Genomic DNA, 23,358 nt, shown 5'->3' with positions numbered 1-23,358 from the left:
CACAAGGTCTGAGGGACAGAGGACCGGCCACCTGCTGAAAAAGTTTGCTGACCCCTGCCCCTAATCAATGAAGTTAAGAAAAAAAATGTCTCAGGGTAAACTTTGGTTAATAGAAACAAATCAGTTCTAAAATTTGAGGCTTTCCTTTGCTCCCCAAACTGATTTTTTTTGCAGGTTCCCCCTTTTGCCTTTCCTACCTGAAAAAGAATCAAAATTACCTAATTACATCTTAGTACTTTATCTGGGTGACGCTGTGGGTTAAACAACAGAGCCTATGACTTGTCGATCAGAAGGTTGGCAGTTCGAATCCCTGTGACGGGGTGAGCTCCTGTTGCTCGGTCCCTGCTCCTGCCAACCTAGCAGTTCAAAAGCACGTCAAAGTGCAGGTAGATAAATAGGTACAGCTCCGGCGGGAAGGTAAACGGCGTTTCCGTGCGCTGCTCTGGTTCGCCAGAAGCGGCTTAGTCATGTTGGCCACATGACCTGGAAGCTGTACGCCGGCTCCCTTGGCCAATAAAACGAGATGAGCGCCGCAACCCCAGAGTCGGCCATGACTGGACCTAATAGACAGGCGTCCCTTTAACTTTACTTTATCTGAAGATGCTTGGAACGTCCACGTATCTGTCTTTCAGTGGTAGCTATTGCCATATGACTGCTTGCTTTGTGGTATGCGTGCATGCCTCCATAATCTCCCTTTTACTTGTAAAGTTGACAAATTTGTCATGGAAATAATCAAAAGAAAATATCCATGGAAACCAAAAATCCTTACAGGCCCTTTTCTGAATAGTGAATAACTTCAAAGGGAGAAATGAGTATAAACCAGGTTTACAAGCTGCTGGTTATAAAGCTTAAGGGTTAAAGTGTAATTTTAATATCAGAAGTTCCTTTGATGGTTAATTACAGTGTGTAACACTTTTATTTTTTATTGCTGTAGTCGTAACCAGACATTTGAATGATCTAATTTTATCCTGTGGCACTTCCTGTTTCGCTGGCGATAACCTCAAAATGTGAGAGCCAAAAGTCTCACTTGGAACCCATGTGAAAAACTTGATTTCCACAAAAATGATTTATTCTGTATACCCACTTCTTTAAATGACGTTGTCTTTTTTTTAAAAAAACCGGCTGCACTATAAGAAGGATCATGTGAAATATTTCCAATGCATCATTCGTCAGCAGGGATGGGAAAGGATGTTTAGTTGGAATTATTTCATAGAAGAGGGTTTTACAGTGGTACCTCTGGTTGCGAACGGGATCCGTTCCGGAGGCCCGTTCGCAACATGAAAAGAGCGCAAACCGCAGCGGCGCGTCTGCATATACACGGGTTGCGTTTCACCGCTTCTGCGCATGCTTGTGATGTCATTTTGCGCTTCTGTGCATGCACGAGCGGCAAAACCTGGAAGTAACCCTTTCCGGTCCTTCCGGGTTGCCGTGGGACGTAACCTGAAAGAACATAACATGAAGCAAACGTAACATGAGGTATGACTGTATCTGTAAAAAACTTGTATAAGAACATAAGCAGAAGCTGCTGGATCACACCAATGGCCCATCTAGTCTAGCATCCTTTTCCCACAGTGGCCAAGCAAATGCCTGAGGGAAATCTGTGAGCGGGACCTGAACACAAGTGCACTCATCCCTCCTGTGGTTTCCAGCAGCTGTTATCCCAGGGGTCAGCAAACCTTTTCAGCAGGGGGGCGGTCCACTGTCCCTCAGACCTTGTGGGGGGCCGGACTATATTATGGAGAAAAGAAATGAATGAATTCCTATGCCCCACAAATAACCCAGAGATGCATTTTAAAGAAAAGCACACATTCTACTCATGTAAAAACACGCTGATTCCCGGACCATCCGTGGGCCAGATTTAGAAGGTGATTGGGCCAGATCCGGCCCCCACACCTTAGTTTGCCTACTCATGTGTTATTCAGAAGCTTTGCTGCCTCCTATCATCCCTCACCATGTTGGCTGGGGCTATTGGGAGTTGTAGTCTAAAACATCTGGAATTGGGGAAGATTGTTGCGATTGTCTGCCTGTGACATGACGTCACTTCAAAATGGAATAGTTAGCATAGCCCCCTTTCCTTTCTGTTTCATTGGAACAGAAGGGCATTGAGTTTTTGTTGTTCATTGCCTTGGGGAAATGGAGGAGCCACAGAAATTTGCTAAAGGAACAACCTTTTTAAAAACAACAACAGACAAATAATATCTAACCAGGTGGACAGAAATGATGCCATTCCTGTGCTTTTAACTGAAGTTGATTTGGTGTCAACGTAGCTTGAGACTCACATTAGTGTCCCTATTTTGAGCCATTCACAAACTTGATCCCCAATGATCTTACGTTGAAATCGAAAGATACAGTCATACCTCCGGTTAAATATGCTTCCTGTTGAGCATTTTCGGGTCACGCTCCGCGGCAACCCAGAAGTAACGGAACACGTTATTTCGGGGTTTTGCCGCTCGCGCATGCACAGATGCTCAAAATGATGTCACACACATGTGCGGAAGTGGCGAATCGCGACCCGCGCACATGCAGACACGGGGTGGGTTCACTTCAGGGTGCGAACGGGGCTGCGGAACAGATCCCGTTCGCATCCAGAGATACCACTATAATAGGGATGACCAAAAATACTGCTTCGGTGATCAGAGTTTAGACTTATACTCTATGACAAGGGAGAGGAGGGGGGATTCTTTATTTTTCCTATAAATATGTCAAGTTTTGTGTCTTCCCTTAGCATGCATAGATTCACAGCAGATGTCCGCTTCATCTGGTACAGCTGTTATCTTTTGAATATTAGAATCTTGCGGGTGCCTCTTCCTTAATGGGTGCTTTAGAGCACTGCTCTTTGCAGGTGTTAAGCCGCATGTGTTTGTTGGGCAAAGCTGCAGCACGTTGACAAGGAGAATTAATAAGCCTTTTTTTGCAAGACAGAAATATACACATAGCTACTCCTTTCAAAGGATTCCTTGTTCCTTCTCTCTCATGCTTTGCTCACCAGACTGTTTGTACAGACAGTCAAGTCACTCCTCGGAATTACATGACAAATAAACAGTTGGGTGAGCAAGCAGTGCGAAGGAATTGAGATTGGATCCACAGTCGAAAGGTACAAGGAGCCCTCACATTGAGACGACAGGCTCCACTTCTGAAGGGGAGGTGCCACTGGGACAAGAGTTATAAGGAGGAAGGGAAAAATAAATAATGAAAATAGATTATGTGCGTGAGAGTGTATGATGGATAGATCAATAGGTAGACAAATGGACCATGAGATCTAGGTATTTACGTTTGCGATTGTATAATTTTAAAACTGATTATACAGTTTTAAATTATATCTATTAAAATTAATTAAATTAATTTAAATTAAATTAAATTAAATTAAAACTGATAATACAGTTTTCATTTCCATTTTAATTGTCTCAGACCATAGGTGGTTTTTAAATTAAACTAGAATAAAGGAGTGTATATAGCAGATGGACATTGTGACAAGTGGCAAAATTCCAGTTTTACAATGACTATCAGTGTTTTGCAGTTTATATTAATGCTTTTGGTTGGATAATGTGTTAAAATGTGTCACTTAAAGGATCACCTCTCTCAACCCTAAGGAGAATCTAATGGCCAGTGTCTTAACATGCATGCCGTCGTACCTTGGTTTTTGAACAGCTTAGTTATTGAATGTTTTGGCTACCGAACACTGCAAACTCGGAAGTGACTGTTCCGGTTTGCGAACTATTTTTGGAAGCCAAACATCTGACAGGGCTTCCACGACTTCCGATTGGTTGCAGGAAGTTCCTGCAGCTAATCAGAAGCCACATTTGGGTTTCTGAATGTTTCGGAAGTCGAATGGACTTCCGCAACCAATTCTGTACAACTTCCAAGGTACGGCTGTATTTTAAATTAGCAGCTAAGGTCTTAACCTACATATTTTAACAGTTTTATATCGGTATTATTTACCGTGCTCCAGCTTACAGAGTTTAATTTTAACCTATGTATATTTACATGTTCTCTATTGCTGTATATGTTCGTATTTCTGGTCTATGAACATAATAATTCAATTTATTCCTTCAACTGCTAGCACATTTGCAAACCTAAGCAGGGCTGCAGTTTGGAGCCCACCCCAAAGAAAAGAAGGGACATGGACCCCTAGGAGTTGACACCTGTATCTAGAAGGCACAGAATTGTACAAGGCTTGGTTCAGCAGTTTATCACACTAGGCTTCCCTCTCTAGTAGCTGCATTTAGTGACATACACAGCCATGGACTCACCTGTGGAAAAACATGACTGGTGAATCATGAGTCGGCAAATGCTCTTCAGGATATGGCAACCCTAACCCGGCATCTAAAGTTACCTAACTTTATTTGTTTATAAAAAGTTATATACCACTTGATTGCAGTAAAACCTCAAAGTGGTCTAAAATCAATGATAAAATTATCAATTAAAAACAACAGTTAAAGGCAATTACAGTGGTACCTTGGTTTAAGAACGTTGAATTAAGAACACTGCTGCAAACCCGGAAGTAGGTGTTTTGGTTTGTGAACTTCGCCTTGGAATAAGCACATGTTGAGTGTGTTCCATTTGTAAATTGAGTCCCCCGCTGCTATGGGAAAGCTGGCCAAAGAACACTTTGGTTTAAGAACGGACTTCCGGAACGGATTAAGTCCGTAAACCAAGGTACCACTGTAAAAACATTTTAAAATACCGGTAATTAAAGCAAACAGTAATAGAGATTAGAAGAAGAAGAGGAGTTTGGATTTGATATCCTGCTTTATCACTATCCGAAGGAGTCTCAAAGCGGCTAACATTCTCCTTTCCCTTCCTCCCCCACAACAAACACTTTGTGAGGTGAGTGAGGCTGAGGACTTCAGAGAAGTGTGACTGGCCCAAGGTCACCCAGCAGCTGCATGTGGAGGAGCGGGGAAGCGAACCCGGTTCCCCAGATTACGAGTCTACCGCTCTTAACCACTGCACCACACTGGCTCTCATTACCTAGTTACTACCTAGCACATTTCATAACTTGAAAAAATAACAGTAGTTTTCAGCACTATAGTGTATAGCCAGAGGTGCCAGAAAGGTGGGGTTGATGTTGCCAGCATGTTTGCAGACATCTTAGTAGCACAGAATTAGACTGCCAACAAAGAGTGCTGCATGCTGGAAGAATGAGGTCATGATGACAACCACAATGAAGATTTAAAATTAATTAGTAGTCCTTTTTTAAAAAAAGATTTTTTTTATTGAATGATTTTATGTTACAAAAAACATTACAACCATACTACCACTAAATATAATTGAGAAATAAAAATTACATACATCAATATTTAGTTTGTTATTTGTTATTTGCCGTCTTATTTCCTCCCAAACATTCCATACAAAAACACAAATATGTACAGACACACACACACACACACACACACACACACACAAATTAATTAGTAGTCCTAATTTTTCCAGTTTCCGCTGCTTTCATGTACAGCGGTACCTCAGGTTACATACACTTCAGCTTACATACGCTTCAGGTTACAGACTCCGCTAACCCAGAAATAGTGCTTCAGGTTAAGAACTTTGCTCCAGGATGAGAACAGAAATTGTGTTCTGACGGCGCAGCAGCAGCAGGAGGCCCCATTAGCTAAAGTGGTGCTTCAGGTTAAGAGCAGTTTCAGGTTAAGTACGGACCTCCAGAACGAATTAAGTACTTAACCCAAGGTACCACTGTATCTGCTTCATAAGCCCTGTTGAAGATAAGTGGCTAGAGGGATGGGCATCACACCATAGATCCCTCCAAAGATTGATTGGTTCTAGCTCTGGGCATTTGATCTTCTGCTTCCAGGGAACTGAATGTTCTGCAAGATCATTGACAGCTTTGTCTATACATAAAAAGGTAAAGGTACCCCTGCCCGTACGGGCCAGTCTTGACAGACTCTGGGGTTGTGCGCCCATCTCACTCAAGAGGCCAGGGGCCAGCGCTGTCCGGAGACACTTCCGGGTCACGTGGCCAGCGTGACAAAGCTGCATCTGGCGAGCCAGAGCTGCACACGGAAACGCCGTTTACCTTCCCGCTGGTAAGCGGTCCCTATTTATCTACTTGCACCCGGAGGTGCTTTTGAACTGCTAGGTTGGCAGGCGCTGGGACCGAGCAGTGGGAGCGCACCCCGCCGCAGGGATTCGAACCGCTGACCTTTCGATCGGCAAGTCCTAGGCGCTGAGGCTTTAACCCACAGCGCCACCTGTGTCCTATACATACAGTATTATTATTGTTATTATTGTATTATTAATAATAATAATATTTTTTTCATTTTTAATTACAATCCAATAGTAGCCTCATTATAGCAATGCCAATTCATAATAGAATTATTACCAATCATTCAAATGCCAAATTATATAATTTAGTTATATAATTAATTAATTAGCAGTACTAATTGGATTTCTTACCTGCCCTTCACCACGAGTTCCCAAGGCAGGTTGCAGGAATTTAAAAATACTAGATTTGTCTGTGTGCTAGATTTGATTATTTTCTTTATTTCTGTGTTGTAAAAATCTAAAATTTTTATTAGTTTCAATTACATTCCGGTCATAATAATAATCGCTTATACAACAACTGCAATATTAATAACTTCTATTTGTGTTGACACATTAAATGATTTATAAAACTGCAAGTGGGGAACTCAAACTATATCCTTGTTTTTCCTGTGTGTGACAATTATTCTGACTGTGTTTTTTCCTGTCCTTGTAAGATGCTATGTCTTTCTTTCCCCTAATTGTTGCTGTTATCCGTCACGCATTGGGTGGAGCTGGTATGCCATTTTTGTTCCAGAAATTTCTCCATCGCTTTGTCCTGTGTTAATCATTGACAGCTTTGAATCCTGTGCTTTAAGTCTCTTTACTTTGGAGACATTGGTGTAGCATTTGACAACTGCATCTGGGGAGGGGGACTGAGAATCATTTCTAAACAGATTTAGGTCAAGTCATCATTTAAGGGGGTGGAAGTGGAAGAAAACTTTACATTTTCATTCCAAATCTTCTTAATGAAAGCCTTAAGTGAATGTCGATATTTTAAACCCATGGCATCAAAAGGAAATATTGCTTGATACATGTTTCTGAATGATGGGGCTCAAATCTCAGCTGTGTTTTTTAGACATCTCCAAATTTGGCTGTGCTTGGTAGCTAATAGTTCTTTTTGGTCAACACTTTCTTGTCCTCTCAATTCGACTTCACTTTCACAAACCACATGTATATGCTTTGGTTCTCCATGGTTACATTGACCACCTACAGCCGCTTTACTTCAGCCCTAAAAAATGCATGGTAGGCAAACATCTATACAGTGGTACCTCGGTTTACAAACTCAATCCATTCCGGAAGTCCATTCTTAAACTGAAACCATTCTTAAACTGAGGCACGCTTTCCCTAACGAGGCGTCCACCGGTGTCCTTCCACCATTTGGCTTCCGTTCTTAGACCGTGGTAAAGTTCGCAAACCGGGACATTACTTCCGGTTTTGTGGAGTTCGTAAACCAAATAGTTCGTAAACAGAGCTGTTCTTAAACCGAGGTACCACTGTATCTATATCGTGCGATTTCAGAGGAAAGTCTTGCTCTTGCCCTCTGCTGTACATTGTAAAGGCCTTTGGCTACGCACAAGAAATTGATTGATTGATTGATTGATTGATTGATGATATAAATATTTTGGAAAATATTTGCCTATCCATTCGATATCCATTAGGACATCTCTTAAGGTATCATCACAAAATTTGGCATGATGGCTCCTGAGATTGCGGAACAAGTGTAGGTCTATGTTTGGGTACCACTTTGAATCAATATAGTGGACTGAACCTTCTGAAACTGCGCTCTTAACGTAACTGGCATATCCCTGATGGGAGAATCCTCTTCAGAGGAGGATCTGGCACGCCCCAAAGTAGATGTCACAGTGAAGCAGGCTGTGTCAGTGGGCAGTGGACAAACAGAGAAGGATGATCTGGAGCCTTCAGGGGTCAGGGAAACTCAACCTCATCCACAAGATATAAAGGGCCCTTTCACGCAGTCAGAAGCTAAACTGCCACCAAGTCGCGGGAAGCACTGGTGCCTGAAGGTGCAGACCCAGTCAGCTGCTAGATGCTGGAATCCTCAAGAGTAAGGGGTTACCCGTGAGGAAGCTACTACTCCTGAGTAGACGAAACTCATCAGGCAGTCCAGATGGCTTGCAGCTGTTCTCTGGGTGGCACATGGTTCCAATTCCTGGCAGAGACTGCTGGTATAACATCATTGCATCACTCTAGCCAGCATGACCAAATGGTCAGGGATGATGATGGTAGCCCATTTGGAAAGCATGACATTGTCTATCCCTGTACATTTAAGCAATATATACCACTTCATAAAATACAGATACTTGATGTCCGGAGGTTTTTTTAAACAGGTTCTTGGTGTCTGTGCTTCAGCATCTATTGCGTGCAATCAGATTATCTAGCTGAATACACAGAAGAGGATTATGGTGCCTGCATGACATCATCTTCATTTGAAACATCAATGGTGTTGGGTATTATTTTGAGCTTAGGAAGCTTTCCTATCTTATGCATCTCATGTTGCTGTTCATCATGGTCATTGTATGCTTAAGTTTGATAAACTGTGATAAAGGAATGAGGGCTCACTAGAGCGCAGTTTAGGGAACCAATCTGATATTAACCACAATTTAATGAATTACAAATATGAGTCGATGGAGGCTGATGCTGGTAGCATGTCATATTTGGTTAAAATAACTTTGGAAGCGCTCAGTGGCTTACAAGATAAAACAAACTATTGGGTGAAATAATCTGGGATCTTGGCTCAAAGCCAGCATGATGTCCCGAACAGATGCATCACAAAACCACTGCAGATCAACCCAGATTTATATGAGTGACTTATAAGAGCCCCTGAGCTAAGCCAACATGGTGATTGAATTAGCTCCTGCATTTACAAAGCATTCAGGCTTCTTGGCTCTGGTGGGCCCAAGCAGTAAAGTTGACATTATTGTTGCTTCAAGTGCATGTACTATGTATAGATAAATTTAAAACGCTTCAACTTTTTCAAAGTACGGTGAACTTTTAAAAGCAGGAATAAGTACTCAAACCCTGAAAATTGAGCAGTGGGCGCCGAGACAGTAGCAAAAGGCCTAGTTGATCTTCCCAGTGCTGCTCATTGGGAAGATTTTGGTTGCTGCAGGACTGAAACGTAGCTTACGTATATTTATTCCTAAGTACAGTTTACAAGGGACGCGGGTGGTGCTCTGATCTAAACCACTGAGCCTAGGGCTTGCCGATCAGAAGATCGGCGGTTCGAATCCCTGTGACGGGGTGAGCTTCCGTTGTTTGGTCCCAGCTCCTGCCCACCTAGCAGTTCAAAAGCACGAAGTGCAAGTAGATAAATAGGTACCACTCCGGCAGGAAGGTAAATGGCATTTCCATGCGCTGCTATGGTTTGCCAGAAGCACATGACGCGGAAGCTGTCTGCAGACAAACGCTGGCTCCCCTGGCCTATAGAGCAAGATGAGCGGGCAACCCCAGAGTCGTCCGCGACTGGACCTAACTGTCAGGGGTACCTTTACCTTTACAGTTTACAAACGTACTAACTTCTTTATTTGGCCCTATTCTGAAATCTTGACATAGTTAATTTCATTTGGAAGACAAAAATGTAGCATACAAAAGCAAACCCCAGCTAATCCAACTCTCAGATACTATCTGGAAGAAAAAGTCCTACAGACTGCTTCAGAGCGCCCTCAGGTGGGACAGCAAGCAAGCACGAACCCAGGTCACCCAATGAAGATGGATTCAGGACAAACAAGAGGAGGTAGTTCTCCTTGCAGCACATAATTCAACAGTGGGATTCGCTACCAGAGAATGAAGTGATTTCTGCTAACTCAGACATTTTAAAAGGGGGGGGGGATAGGCAGATTTATGGAAGGTAAGGCTATTAGTGGCTGCTAATCATGATGGCTATATATTGTCTCCAGTATCAGAGGCAGGGGAACAGCAGCAGCAGAGGACTCGTGCCTTCACATTCAGCATGTAGACCAGAGCTTTCCAAACTGTGCATCACAATATGTTAGTGCATTGCCCAAACGCTCCCAGTGCTCCTCCCAGGGCTGGAAAAGGGTTAGTTTAACCTCCAGTAAGACTGAATTGGACGCGGGTGGTGCTGTGGGTTAAACTACAGAGCCTAGGACTTGCTCATCAAAAGGTCACTGGTTCGAATCCCCGCAATGGGGTGAGTTCCTGTTGCTCGGTCCCTGCTCCTGCCAACCTAGCAGTTCGAAAGCAGGTCATAATGCAAGTAGATAAATAAGTACTGGTCCGGCGGGAAGGTAAACGGTGTTTCCATGCGCTGCTCTGGTTTACCAGAAGCAGCTTAGTCATGCTTGCCACATGCCCCGGAAGCTGTATGCTGGCTCCCTCGGCCAGTAAAGCGAGATGAGCGCTGCAACCCCAGAGTCGGCCACGACTGGACCTAATGGTCAGGGGTCCCTTTACCTTTACCTTTAAGACTGAATTACTCTGTCACGAAATGATACATGGCTAAGATTTACATGGGAAATCTAAAAAAGATGCAGTATAAACATCGGAAAATGGGAAACACTGCTCCAATTGGAGAATAGCCTCAACCAAAGGCATCATGGACTTCAAAGAAGCATGAACTGAGGATGAAAGCGAGAAACGAGCTAAGAGGAAGGCACATTTGGCAAATCCACACTGTGATCAACTCCCGCCCGGAAACCTATGTCCCCACTGTGGAAGGATATGTGGATCCAGAATTGGCCTCCACAGTCACTTATGGACACACAGTTAAGACCATATTCATGGAAGACCATCTTACTTGGCTACAAGTGATCACCAAAGAATAAGACGATATGTCTAAAAAGTGTCACCAACCCATGACAAGTTTGGAAGGATCTGGTGTAGATTTTGAGTCTGGTCCATGGGTTCTGGTTAGGCCTTTTGTCTGGTCCAGAAGGGCTCTTCTCGTGTACCTGTGCAGATTTATTGTGTTTTTAGGAAGTGGTCATTATGCATTTTGAGTGAAAAACTTCTTGAACCATTTAGTCTCATACTGAGCATTAATACAGAACAAAATCATACGTGCTAAAAACTAGTTGTGGAGAGAGAGGGAAAATAATGAGCTTAATGAGGAACATCAGTTTGTGGAGGAAATCAGAAAAGCCCTTGCATACCCGTGAAATGCATTTGGGAGTGCAAATAGGGCTTTTGGATCTTGTCCACTGTGTGTTTTTACATTTTCTTCTCACAGTGATACACAGAATGGGCCCCTTACTGCCTCCTCCACCTTTTATGTCATGTAAAATGCTATGCCACACCTCAGCATAGAACTCTCAGAGTGGCTCACATATTAAAGCAATAACATAGCATATATTTAATTGGTAACAGTGTTAGAAAAATGGCACAAAGGCTGGGATCCAAAGAGGCCTGTTTGCACGGAAGGGGCGCTCATAGCAACTCACATCACAGAGCATGTTGCTGCTTCAAGAGTAGCTTTTAAGGGGGAACAATTAGCTGCCAGGGGTGGGGTGGGACTAATGCTATGGTTTATGTGTTATACTAATATATTCTTCTGCTTTATGTCTGTCTTACTAATTAATGCTGCACCATTCCTACTGAAACCTAGCTTTGTCCAGCTTAATCACTAGGGTGCATTTAATTGGAGGAGTGTCACATTTTAACGGGCCAGGCTGTGAATTAAGGAGGTCTGAGTCCATTTTGTTTTCCTATATTGGACGCGGGTGGCACTGTGGGTTAAACCACAGAGCCTAGGACTTCCCGATCAGAAGGTTGGCGGTTCGAATCCCTGCGACGGGGTGAGCTCCCGTTGCTCAGTCCCAGCTCCTGCCAACCTAGCAGTTCGAAAGCACGTCAAAGTGCAGGTAGATAAATAGGTACCACTCCGGCGGGAAGGTAAACGGTGTTTCCGTGCGCTGCTCTGGTTCGCCAGAAGCGGCTTAGTCATGCTGGCCACATGACCCGGAAGCTGTACGCCGGCTCCCTCAGCCAATAAAGCGAGATGAGCGCCGCAACCCCAGAGTCAGTCATGACTGGACCTAATGGTCAGGGGTCCCTTTACCTTTACTTTTACTTCCTTCCGTAGGGCAAAGAAGTATCTGTATTGTGATCCTGATGATATGCAGAGTTAAATTTAAAAGTAATAGGTTGATTAACTAAAGGGCAACATCCCGATCCTGCACTATACATGCACAACATCATGTGGAACTCTACAGGTGGCCCAACCCCTTTAAAGAAGCTGGAATCACACCTGTCAGGCTGCATCCGATCTTCCATTCCTCCTTCCCCAAAGTTGCTCCTGCTGCTTGATCTAGCTGGGAATAATTTGTGTATCACATGCAATTCCCCTTGTAGCGACCCAAGCACATGTACAGCCATTCGTTGGATCAAGATGCAGATTATTATTTATTGGCTGGTTTTGCAATGAATAATCTACTAAGTATTTTGCTACCCAAGTATGTAGAAAATTTGGAGGCATAAGTAAAACCAGTGCATTGCAGCAATTCCTTCTTGCAATGATTCCTTCTTTCTTCATTTCCATTATATCATTTCTAGAGGAAAAACACGCAAGTGCTTGCCCAGTAATGGGTCTTTGTTTTGAGAAGAAATAGGATAGGCTGTCTGTCATGTGCATAGCTCCTATCTGGAGTTCTCGCAAACTGTTTTTAAAAGGAAAGGACAGCTTGAAAATAAATTCAAGGGAATAACGCTAGCTCTGCAGTACGAGCAGCGGCAGTACATCAGATGTGCATCTCCTGGGCTCTTTCACGTGTTGATATTATACCAGCAAATGTTTTATTAAAATTGCCATTCTCTGGAATTCTCATTTCTGTGTGGTTTCCGTATTTCAGTAATTTGATATTGCTCAGTTATTGTTGGAAATTTTTTTTGTCTCTCCCCCCCCCCCCCAAATCTTGCAGCATGACGTATCTCAGACCCTGCTCAAAGCAACCCTAGACAGCGTGGTGGAGGAATGTGTCAGCTTTGTCGGAGTTGATATTAACATCTGCTCAGAAATATTATTAAGGTGAGCTTGGAAGACTTGTGTGTTTCAGTAACCACATGGAGTTGGATCAAATGGGTTCAGAGGTTCAAACCTGCCATGGCTCCCAAATGAGACCAGTGGCTTGAATCCTCACATTTAACTCTTAAGAGAGAAAGGCTCTGTTGTCCACAGAACGTTAGTTGTTCTCTTCTTCTGTGGGTGCAACTCTCCTTTCACGAACCGTTTTCCCTTGCATTCTGAGAGGTCTGAAGGATATATTGAGAGAGTAGAACTGAAACTGATGTGCTTATTTTGTTTCATTGGGTCTACTCTGATAGCTTAGTTTAATATCAACCCTGTGTCTAGCTAAAGGGTCACTGTTTTAAAAATACACAGAGGAAAATAAAGTTCTGAGCTTTTTCCCAAGCCCACTGACTGCACTCACTACCACATCCCTTATTCTGCATGCTACAATAGGGTTGGGTTGATATCCACTGCCTTGAGGGACATCTTCAGGAGTAGAAAAGGCTAAGGAGTAAACGCTACACAAATCCAGAGTGGAGTCCCTAAGTCGGTTGGATGGCTCCTAGTGTGCCTCCTTCCTGGAGTATTGCTCTGCTTTTCTTTGGACCACATTAGTGAGGCCGAGAGGAGGGTCTTGCCATCTGGGCAATCCAAGACCCCCATACTCACTGTCCAGGCTTCCGCCCTGGAGAGGTCATTTCGGTGATGCCAATGCAGCTGTTTGACTTCATCCCTGGAGGTGCATTCCATCGTCTCTTGAGCACATGTATGCCAACAGCAACAGCATTGTGGGTTTGCTCATTTTCCATATTGATTCCTGCATTTGGAGGGAGAATCTGTTTTCGCTTCACATATTGTCCCTGGGGAAGGCGGGATATAAATAAAATTTTATTATTTATTATTATTCTTGTGGCTCATTTATTTTCTCACATGGAGCCAAACTTCTCACTATGGTAAACATGATTTTTACACACACACACACACACACACACTTTAACTGGCCATTTTTATTTTGAACAAAAACAGGTCTCTGTTCTGCCCTCCTCATTATCCTGTGCATTCTTGGAAACCAGAGGGGATTTTCTCACATCCCGAAAGGGAGACTCCCAGGATTCTACAGCAGTCTCTTCCTTCCCTCCACCCCCTCTTCAGCCCTGGAATCTGAACTGCTCCCTGTCACAGGTTCCTCCTGCTCACTAGGCCCTGTTGGACCTTCAGTATCCAGTGCCTCCTCCCAATCTCCCCCCTCCCCCACCGACCTCTCTTCAGTGTCCCACCACCAACCCCCAGGCTCCAAGCTTTACTTCTCTGGGATTTCCCCGGCTGGTGCCTCCTCCCACTCCTTTGTCGTCTAGCCAGTCCCTGACATCTGCACAACAAATTCACATTGTGGCATTGCATTAGTCATTGCTTAATACTTATACAGGTGATTCAATGCTTGCATTGATGTGTAGGTACCTTCTTCCCTCCGTCCTTCTTAGACATATTGCAGGACTGAATGCCAACAGGGCTAAAAATATAGTTGAATGGCGAGAGAAGAATGGAGTGTTCATTAATCGGGAGCAGCTCAAGGATGTTAAAGGACTGGGTCCAAAATCCTTTCAGCAATGTGCTGGCTTTATCAGGATTAACCAGGAGCACATCAGAACTCACTGCAGGTAATGTATTAAAGTGTGATGTCGACAACAGGTTACAGTTATTTATTTGCCACCTACTTGTTTATGTAACATTTACTGTATTTTTTGCTCTATAAGACACACTTTTTCCCTCCTAAAAAGTAAGGGGAAATGTGTCTGCGTCTTATAGAGCGAATGCAGGCTGCGCAGCTATCCCGAACAGCAAGAGGGATTCAGAATATATTTTTTCTTGTTTTCTTCCTCCAAAAGCTAGGTGCGTCTTATGGAGCAAAAAATATGGTGAGTGAATGTAGAGAATCACTCATCTTCCAATGGGAGGCAGAAGCTTAGTACAATTAAAATAAAAAGTAAGACAGTAAGTTGGAAGTCTTTGTTTCCCATGGCCTGAGAGAGGGCAACCTGGTTTCTTTTGAAACTGCCATGTTACTAGTATGCCAATGTTTTATAGAATGACAATATGGCATAGGGCCTGGTGAAGGTATGGGGAACATGTGGCCCTTCAAATATTGCTGGATTACAACTCCCATAATCTCTGGCTGTTGGCCCTGTCGCCTGGGTCTTTCTCTGTCCTTCTAATGCTATTTTGATCTTGGCAGCTGCAGACATTCTCTGGCAAATTGGAACTGTGTGTCATAATAAAACTTCCCCGTCCCTTCCAGTGGAAGAAACCCCAAACGAAAGTTCAATTAAATTTTAAGTAGTGCTGTAATGCAATAGCAACTCGGCTGAACTCGGTCTGGAGCTGAGCATTGGGGCTTACTCCAAAGGCTGACCCCACCCTGAGACATGAAGATACTTTGAAGGCCAACTTCAAAGTGCACAGATTAGATGTTAAAACCTTTGAGCTTGCTGCACTAACCCGCTATAGATGGAATGGTCTGTGTTATGAGCCCATATCTATGTTAGAGGAGCAATTTGAGTAGTCTCTGCAGGAGAAGGGACTGCCAGGCCAGAGCTATACACTTTGGCCCACAAACCGATACACATGTGTTTAATATACGCAGTCATGTCTGCCAATCTCAGATTGGACTTGTATCTCGCGTGAGAAGCCATAAAAATTAAGTAAGGATGCAAGTTGGAAATAGTTGCACACCCATTGGTTGTAGCAGAGTAATAGTAAGGAAATAAAATCAAGTGCTGCGATAGGAAAAACTGTGTTTGTCTTTCATCATGAAGAAATATATGTTTGGCTGCACATTACCTTAATTAACAGTTCGTTAATATTTTTTTATTACAAAATATCATGAGGTTTAATAGGTCACAACCTGCTTCTTCAGACACAAATTGTAGCTTAGCATCTGAAGTAGTAGATAAAGGTAAAGGGACCTCTGACCATTAGGTCCAGTCGTGACCGACTCTGGTGTTGCGGCGCTCATCTCGCTTTATTAGCCGAGGGAGCTGGCGTACAGCTTCCAGATCATGTGGCCAGCATGACTAAGCCGCTTCTGGCGAACCAGAGCAGTGCACAGAAACGCCGTTTACCTTCCCGCTGGAGCGGTACCTATTTATCTACTTGCACTTTGATGTGCTTTTGATCTGCTAGGTTGGCAGGAGCAGGGACCAAACAATGGGAGCTTACCCCGTCACGGAGATTCGAACCGCCAACCTTCTGATCGGCAAGTCCTAGGCTCTGTGGTTTAACCCACAGCTCCACCCGCGTCCCTGAAGTAGTAGATAACCACCTACAAAAGCTCATGCTGTTTTCTAATTTTTAAAAAAAGATGATTAATGGTTAATCTCAAGGTGCCATCAAACACATTTCTCTTCAAGTAAGCCAAGCTTTTCTGTGCTATTGTTCTGGACAAAAAGCTCCCAGAACACCCTAAAGCTGTTCAAACTATCAAGACAAAAAGCCAACAATTTGACTGAAAAAGAAATGTGCGGAAAGGAAAGGTTTTGATCAACCAAAAGAGCAATAGTGCTTTGCATGCAGAAGGTCCCAGGTTCAGTCCCCAACATCTCTAGGTAGGGTTGGAGATAGCCCTGGCTTGAAACCCTGAAGACACTCTGCCAATCAGTCGATGTATAAGTTACAAATTTATTGTAATGTATGATGGTGGTCTTTGTTTTTGTTTTGCTTTGGTTACTGTTTGTCTTTTGTAAGTTTTGGTGATTTTAAATTTGGAGGTTTACGTATAATATGTTGGTATGGGAAACTGTCGTGTAACGGGCCAATGGCCGTAATAAAGATCAATCCAATCTGCCAATCAGTGGAGATGATTCTGCACCAGACAGGCAAAAGCTCTTAACTTGGCACGAGGCAGTTTCCAATGTTCCCTAAGAAGCAAGGAACAAAACCCAGAGCCATTTGGGCTAAGGACCTCCTGGGAAAGGACTGCCTGAGGGAGTGCAAGAGAACATATTATTATGAATTTCATGTATGAATCACTTGCATGAGTCACCCCAAAGTGATTTACAATGTAATAAAGTATATATATTTGTAAAAAACGCCTAACACAATGATATATATAAACACACAGTTTAAATCAACAACAGCACATATATAAAATCCATTCATGTCTAATACAGACGCCAACTGGGCTAAAGTTCTCCATCTTAAGGACCATCTGATTCCTTATGCTCCAACTCGATCACTGAGATCCTCTGATAGAGGATTTTTGGTGGTTCTCTACACCCCTGAGGTTTGGTTGGCATTGACTAGGAACTCCTTACCAATAGAGGTTCAGCAGGAACCACTCCTCCCGCCTTTAAGGTGTCTTTTGCAAACTGTATTGTTTAGACAGGCCTCTGCTGCGCAGATTTTCTCTTTTTCACCAATCAGTATTGTCAGGGGTTCAGAAGGAGAGACACAGGAGGGGGAGCAAATGGAGAGTGAGGAGGAGGAGTACGAGGGGGGCGCAGGCAGTGACAGTGGCCAGAGTTATTCCACAAGCCTCTCTAGCGAATCGGAGGACTCACAGAAGGGAGCGCCGGTGGCCAGAGCAAGGGAGATTCCAAGGGAGAAACCTCAAGAGGGAGGGGCCAGCGGGGAGTCCCTGAGCAGCAGCTGGAGATCAGGACCAGCGTCTCCACCAGAGCGCAGTGGGGAGGGGGAGTCCCAGGAGTCGGGACCAGTGTCCTCACCACCAGAGGGAGGAGAGGAGTCAGGTTTGGCAACACCCACATCAGGAAGCGGGGAAACGGTCAGAAGGAAAGTCACCGGCTGGGCGCGCGCGCCAAGTTCAAATGTACAGGAGCGCAGCACAGCGGGGAGCCCGGGAAGGGAGCCAGGTCCTAAAGCCCGCCGGAGGGAGGGGCAAGACTCAGGAGGCTCCGCGTCAGAGGAGTCCAGGAAGGAGGGAACCCCAGAGGGCAGAAGGACCCAACGCAGGAAAGAGCAGCGCAAGAGGTGGAGCCGGGCTAGAATCTTAAACTGGTGTGGGTGGAGCAGTGAGTCAGAGGGGACTTAGCCGGTCTAGCGTTAAGACGTGGGTCTGCGCGCCCAGAGCTTGGAAATGGAAACTAAACTTCAATAAAGACTTTTGTATATAATATCCACTGGGCGTTGGTCCTCTGTGAGCTGGGACCTAGCGGCAGTCCTGACAAGTATTTACTGGTGTTTTTATGAATGCTTTCTGCTGATTTTATTCTTATATGTTGTATACAACTCTGATATATTTTAATGAACATGCATATTAGAAATGGGTGAATAAATAAGTAAATCTAGAAGGCTTGCTAAAAATATATGAAGCTGACTTGTCCTCTTAGAGATCCTTTGCCCACCAGCCCAATAATGACTACTCCGGCTAGATGGGGTGAGCTCCCTTTGCTCTGTTCTAGCTCCTGCCAACCTAGCAGTTCAAAGCACACCAGCGCGAGTAGATAAATAGGCACCACTGTGGCAGAAAGGTAAACGGCATTTCTGTGCGCTCTGGTTTCCATCACGGTGTTCTGTTGTGTCAGAAATGGTTTAGTCCTGCTGGTCACATGACTGTCTGTGGACAACTGCCGGCTCCCTCAGCCTGAAAACAAGATGAGCGCCACAACCCCATCATCGTCTGTGACCGGACTTAACCGTCCAGGGGTCCTTTGGTTTCACCTTTACTCCGGCTAGAAGTGGTTCTTCAGGACTTAGGTGGAGGGCTTGCTTCCCAGTCCTTAAAACTTGTTTAAAGAACATAGGACTAAGACCACTGGTCTGTGCAACTCATTAGTGTCTGATGGCAGCTCTCCAGGGTTTCAGAGAGAGGTCTTCCTCAGTCCTACCTGGAGGTGCTTGGGGTTGAACAAAGCAGTGTTTTCCCCCACCTAGGTGCAGTCCTTTAGCTGTAGATTGAACCTCGGACGTTCTGTACCTTCAAAGCATGATCTCACCCACTGGGACTTCCCCTAAAATGATGTTTCTGCCCAGATTTGCACCAGACATCTTTCAAGTGAGGCTAACATAATAGCCGCCATGCGATTAGGACATTTGTGGGTTTGCTTTAGCCAGGGTTTCCAAAGGTTTGTTAATTATGAAATTCGCTTTCACTCATAAGATCACATTTCCTTTGGCCCCTTGTAGTGCTAGCACAGGGGGAGGTAAACACTCATTTCAGGGACACTCTTTTTTAACGGCAACTCCACATTTCTCTTTCTCTTCCATGATTTTGGACATCAGTCAACAGGGTGAGCTTGGAGCTGAGGGTCATAAAGCAGCTGCAAACGAGAAGCAGGGTAAGAAGAAAACCAAAGCGGCAATAAACATCATTCGACGGCCAAATCCTTTGGATCAAACTTGCATCCACCCAGAATCATATAATATCGCAATGAGGTAAGCAATAATACAATGGGTCTACAGTTAGCACATTAACTTTTCATTTAGGAAATGGTCATTTTTCTCAGATAATGGAAAAATCAGGGGAGCAATACATTGACTTTAATAAGTCTTGTACTAAAATGACGGCGAAGTTAAAAGTCTTCAGTTCTGTTTTCGCGTCCTTTGGCACACACAAGGCATTCCTTCACCCATACGAAAGAAACCGTTGCTGCTTATATGAATCCCCCTGTGTATGTTGGAACTGTCACATTCACTGGGGCTAATGGATGTTAAGTTGCTCCTAAATGTTAAGTTGTTTTGCGCAGTGATAACTTGCTAACCTTTCTGGACGGTGACACACGTGTGCTCCTTGTGTTGTTTCCATGTCAAGCATAGATTGTAATATCTGTGCAGAAATGGCACCCTGCCATAGCACGTTACTGCTGTGTCAGGTGTTATTATCCCAGGGATAAAGCCTAAAAGAAAAGAAAGGAAGAAAAATAAACTTGAACCCAGTTTTGCAACAAAATGAAGAGACTTGGACTGAAATTAGCTGTCACTGAGGAAGGACTCGGTTCAAAACGAAAGCAACAGAAATATTTCCTGCACCCAGAAGTCTCTCTCCTTCCTTCCTTCCTTCCTTCCTTCCTTCCTTCCTTCCTTCCTTCCTCCCTCCCTCCCTCCCTCCCTCCCTCCCTCCCTCCCTCCCTCCCTCCCCCCCTCCCCCTGCAATTGGTGTCTTGCTGATTTCCCTTTCTTATTCAGTGGTGTTTTGTCTTACAAGTGGGTAAACTTTTGTGGCCTGAGGACCACAGTCTCTTATGGGCAACCTTCTGGGGCCCATACATCAAGTGTAGAAGGGGCCAAAAGCAAAAGTGGGTGGAGCCAGGCAAAACAGCTGGACTTTCCATGTGATCTTGGGCCAGTCACCAGCTCTCAGCACAAGCTACCTTGCCTGGTTGTTGGGAAGATGTAAGAGGGCAGCAAGGGACTGTGCAAGCCACCCAGACCTCCTTCTAAGGAAGAACAGGATAAAAGCAGAATAAGTAATGTACAAGGATTTGCAAATGAAATGTCTGCCTAATGGCAGTTCTCTATTACTTCCCTTTTCTTTCCAGTCATATGTTTACATTTCCTTTGCAAATTATGCTTTTATGATGCTAGCAGTAGGTGCAGAACTCTTTATAACCAATTATGAGGAAATAAAGTGGAGTGTTAATGCCGCTGGATATTGCCACGTTTATTTGTGCTGAAGCAAGCACACAATCCCTGTTGGGTGTAAGAAGGCCGCCCTGATATTCTGTTGCCTGCAGCAGCACTTTACTCTTAAGCTGGAAATGAAAGAGTTAGGAGAGGTATTTTAAGGCCGTATGCTAGTATGTCATTCACTGAAGATCACATAGCCCAGTATACTGAATCTATAACATCATGAGGCTTTAAAAGCTCCTTTTTATTTTTAATCTGGCAAAACACTCATTAGTTTGACAAGCAATATTTTGGGCTTTGTGGCTTATTCCCAGTAACAGTGAACTCTTATGGCTGAGTGCCTATCTATTTCGAAGAGAATCTGGGCCACCTGATTCGACATACATAAAGTACTTCTTCGGTACATAGAAGCATAGAATTGTAGAGCTGGGACCAACACAATTCAATGAAGGCATCTTTTGCCCAACACAGGACTCGAAGATTAAGAGTCCCACGCTCAACTGAAGTGAATTTAGAAAAACAACAACACACATTTTAACAAGAAGCCCAAAATTGCCTGATAAGAACTTACCGGTATGCTGGTGGTAGCTGAGGCTATAGAGAGAGGCAAAATAAAGAGGGTCTAAAGAAACCAGAAGTCAGGCAGACTGTGCATGTCTATAAGGTAAGTCTATAGTTGAGAACAATGGAGGCACAGAATGTTAGAATGTCAGTTGGAGGCAAAAGAAAAGGAAATAATCAATACTCATGTTTTTTTGTTGATATGCATCCCTATCTAGTCAGGTAGGTTGGGGATATTATTGCTGCTGTTGTTTTGAATTCCAGTTCTTTTCCACTTTATTTGTACAGCTTTTTATGATAAATCCTTATTTAGGGTAGAAGGCTGTTCCCCTTCTTCCACCCAAATATCAGCTCAACAACTTTGCACCCCCCAAAAAATGGGGCTTTCCTCCTCCCCCCAAAACAAGGATCTCTCCTCCCTTCTAAAAAAAGCTCAACAATTTTGACATGAACCTCCCAAAAGGCGGTAGATCACTGGCAGCTTTTAATTCTGTGAGTAGATCACAGTCTCTTGGGAGTTGTCCACACCTGAACTAGTGGTTGCATTGGGAGAAAATCTTTTCTGAAGCTACTATTGGCATTGGGGTCCCTCCTTAGCGCCTATGGGGAGATTCCCCCTTAAGCAAATGTGTTTACTTCTGAGTAAATATACTCACGATTGTGCTGCATGTTTCCTTAAGAAACCATTTGTTCCCCTTATTTCCTGACACATCATTATGGGCATGGCATTTTAACTATATCAGAAAGGGTGGGTAAAAGCCTTTCCACTAACGTATCCACCATAATCCTAAAAGTATCTCATTGCCAACACCCGCTGGGTTTCTGATGTGCCCTGGGTCAATAGGAGCCTGGGAAACAGCCAACTAGGAATTTTCTGACGTCTGGCAAGCAGCCTATGCCTGGTTAATAGATTACGCCCCCCTCCCCCCCCCAAAAAACCCTTTCCCATACCTTTTGGTTTACAAGGATTCAGAGTAGTGTAAATGGCGTAGGCACTGAGATTAAGCAAAGAGAGCAAAATCCACTTCTAACTAGAAACTAACTCCACTTTTGTGTAGCTCAGTAGACATCTGGTACTAACGCTAGCAGAGCTACTGTTTCAACATTCTAGTTACACGTTTCCAAACTCCCTAGTTAGTCCATATTCAACAGAAAGCCTGCCTTGAGGAATGAGGCTTTCAGAAGCTCAATAAAGGGCACCCGCTTCCTCACAGACACACACAACCGCATATCAAGGGCTATTCCAGGCTGTTGCTATTTTGGGTTGGGATTCAGTTACACACCAGCAAATTTGGGCAGCACAATTCAAGTTGATTTGGTGCTCTTGCACAACTTCCCCCAAAGTGTCTTGTCTTTTTGCAGTAAGGGAAGGGACAGGGATATGCAGCAGAAAGTGTGGAGAAACACTTGCTTTGATGCTTTGGGAAGCATGTGAGTTAAATAGCCAATATCTGGGCAAACAAATTAGGATGAATGCTGAATAAATAGAGAATCCCTAGTCTGTGAAAGTGCTAATTAAAAGGCACTTGAAAGTGGTCTTGGATACCTCATTCTATATATATTTTTTAAACTGTCTGGTAGCCTGGACGATGTAACCTTATTGATTTCTAGGCAATGTCATTCTTAAATGTGAAAAGGATCTGGGGGTCTTTGTGAACCACAAGCTTAACATGAGTCAACAGTGTGATGCAGTAGCAAAAAAGCCAATGCTGTTCTAGGCCATAGAGGAAAGGGTAACAATTCTCCCCCTATGCCCACTCTGATCCCTTTTTCTTTTCAGGGGCTCCTCCCATCTGATGCAGTGCACGCCCCCCCCTAAAAGCAAAAATGTATTGAACATCATGCATAGTTTCACCCTAAGGCTTGTTGTTTTCCATATATTCTACTCATGAATATTTGTGGTTGGGATTGCAGCCTAACCAGTCCTCAGCCACTATTTAAGCCCAGACAACAGAGATGAACAACGTCTATGCCTTCCTTGTCACTTACAACTATCAAGTCTTTGTAACTTTCACTATATGCAACCAATGTTAAAGTGTAAATTGCATTTGTATCAGCAACCGTAGTGGGTTTCTTCCCCTTAATGTTGGAATCGTTTAATGTGGTCTCATTTAATCGGATGCAAATAAGTAGCCTTGTTTGCGAATGCACCAGCTTGCTCTTCTCATACATGCATGCTAGGTTCCCAAAAA

The 23,358-nt window shown here is 43.9% G+C and overlaps 1 protein-coding gene across 1 annotated transcript in view; it reads left to right on the top strand.

The window, feature by feature from the left end:
• Positions 1-23,358, top strand: part of SRBD1 (S1 RNA binding domain 1) — a 173,580-nt gene that overhangs the window by 135,588 nt on the left and 14,634 nt on the right. The window contains exons 17-19 of the mRNA XM_083733186.1: positions 12,936-13,042; positions 14,506-14,682; positions 19,262-19,414. Coding sequence (XP_083589312.1) covers positions 12,936-13,042; positions 14,506-14,682; positions 19,262-19,414 — 437 coding nt within the window. The remainder of the gene's footprint in view (positions 1-12,935; positions 13,043-14,505; positions 14,683-19,261; positions 19,415-23,358) is intronic.

The sequence above is a fragment of the Podarcis gaigeae genome (genome assembly GCF_964106915.1).
Source record: "Podarcis gaigeae genome assembly, chromosome: 3".
NCBI classification, from domain to species: Eukaryota; Metazoa; Chordata; class Lepidosauria; order Squamata; family Lacertidae; genus Podarcis; species Podarcis gaigeae.
The sequence above is the reverse complement of the archived record's forward strand: the minus strand, read 5'-3'. Positions and strand labels throughout refer to the sequence as shown.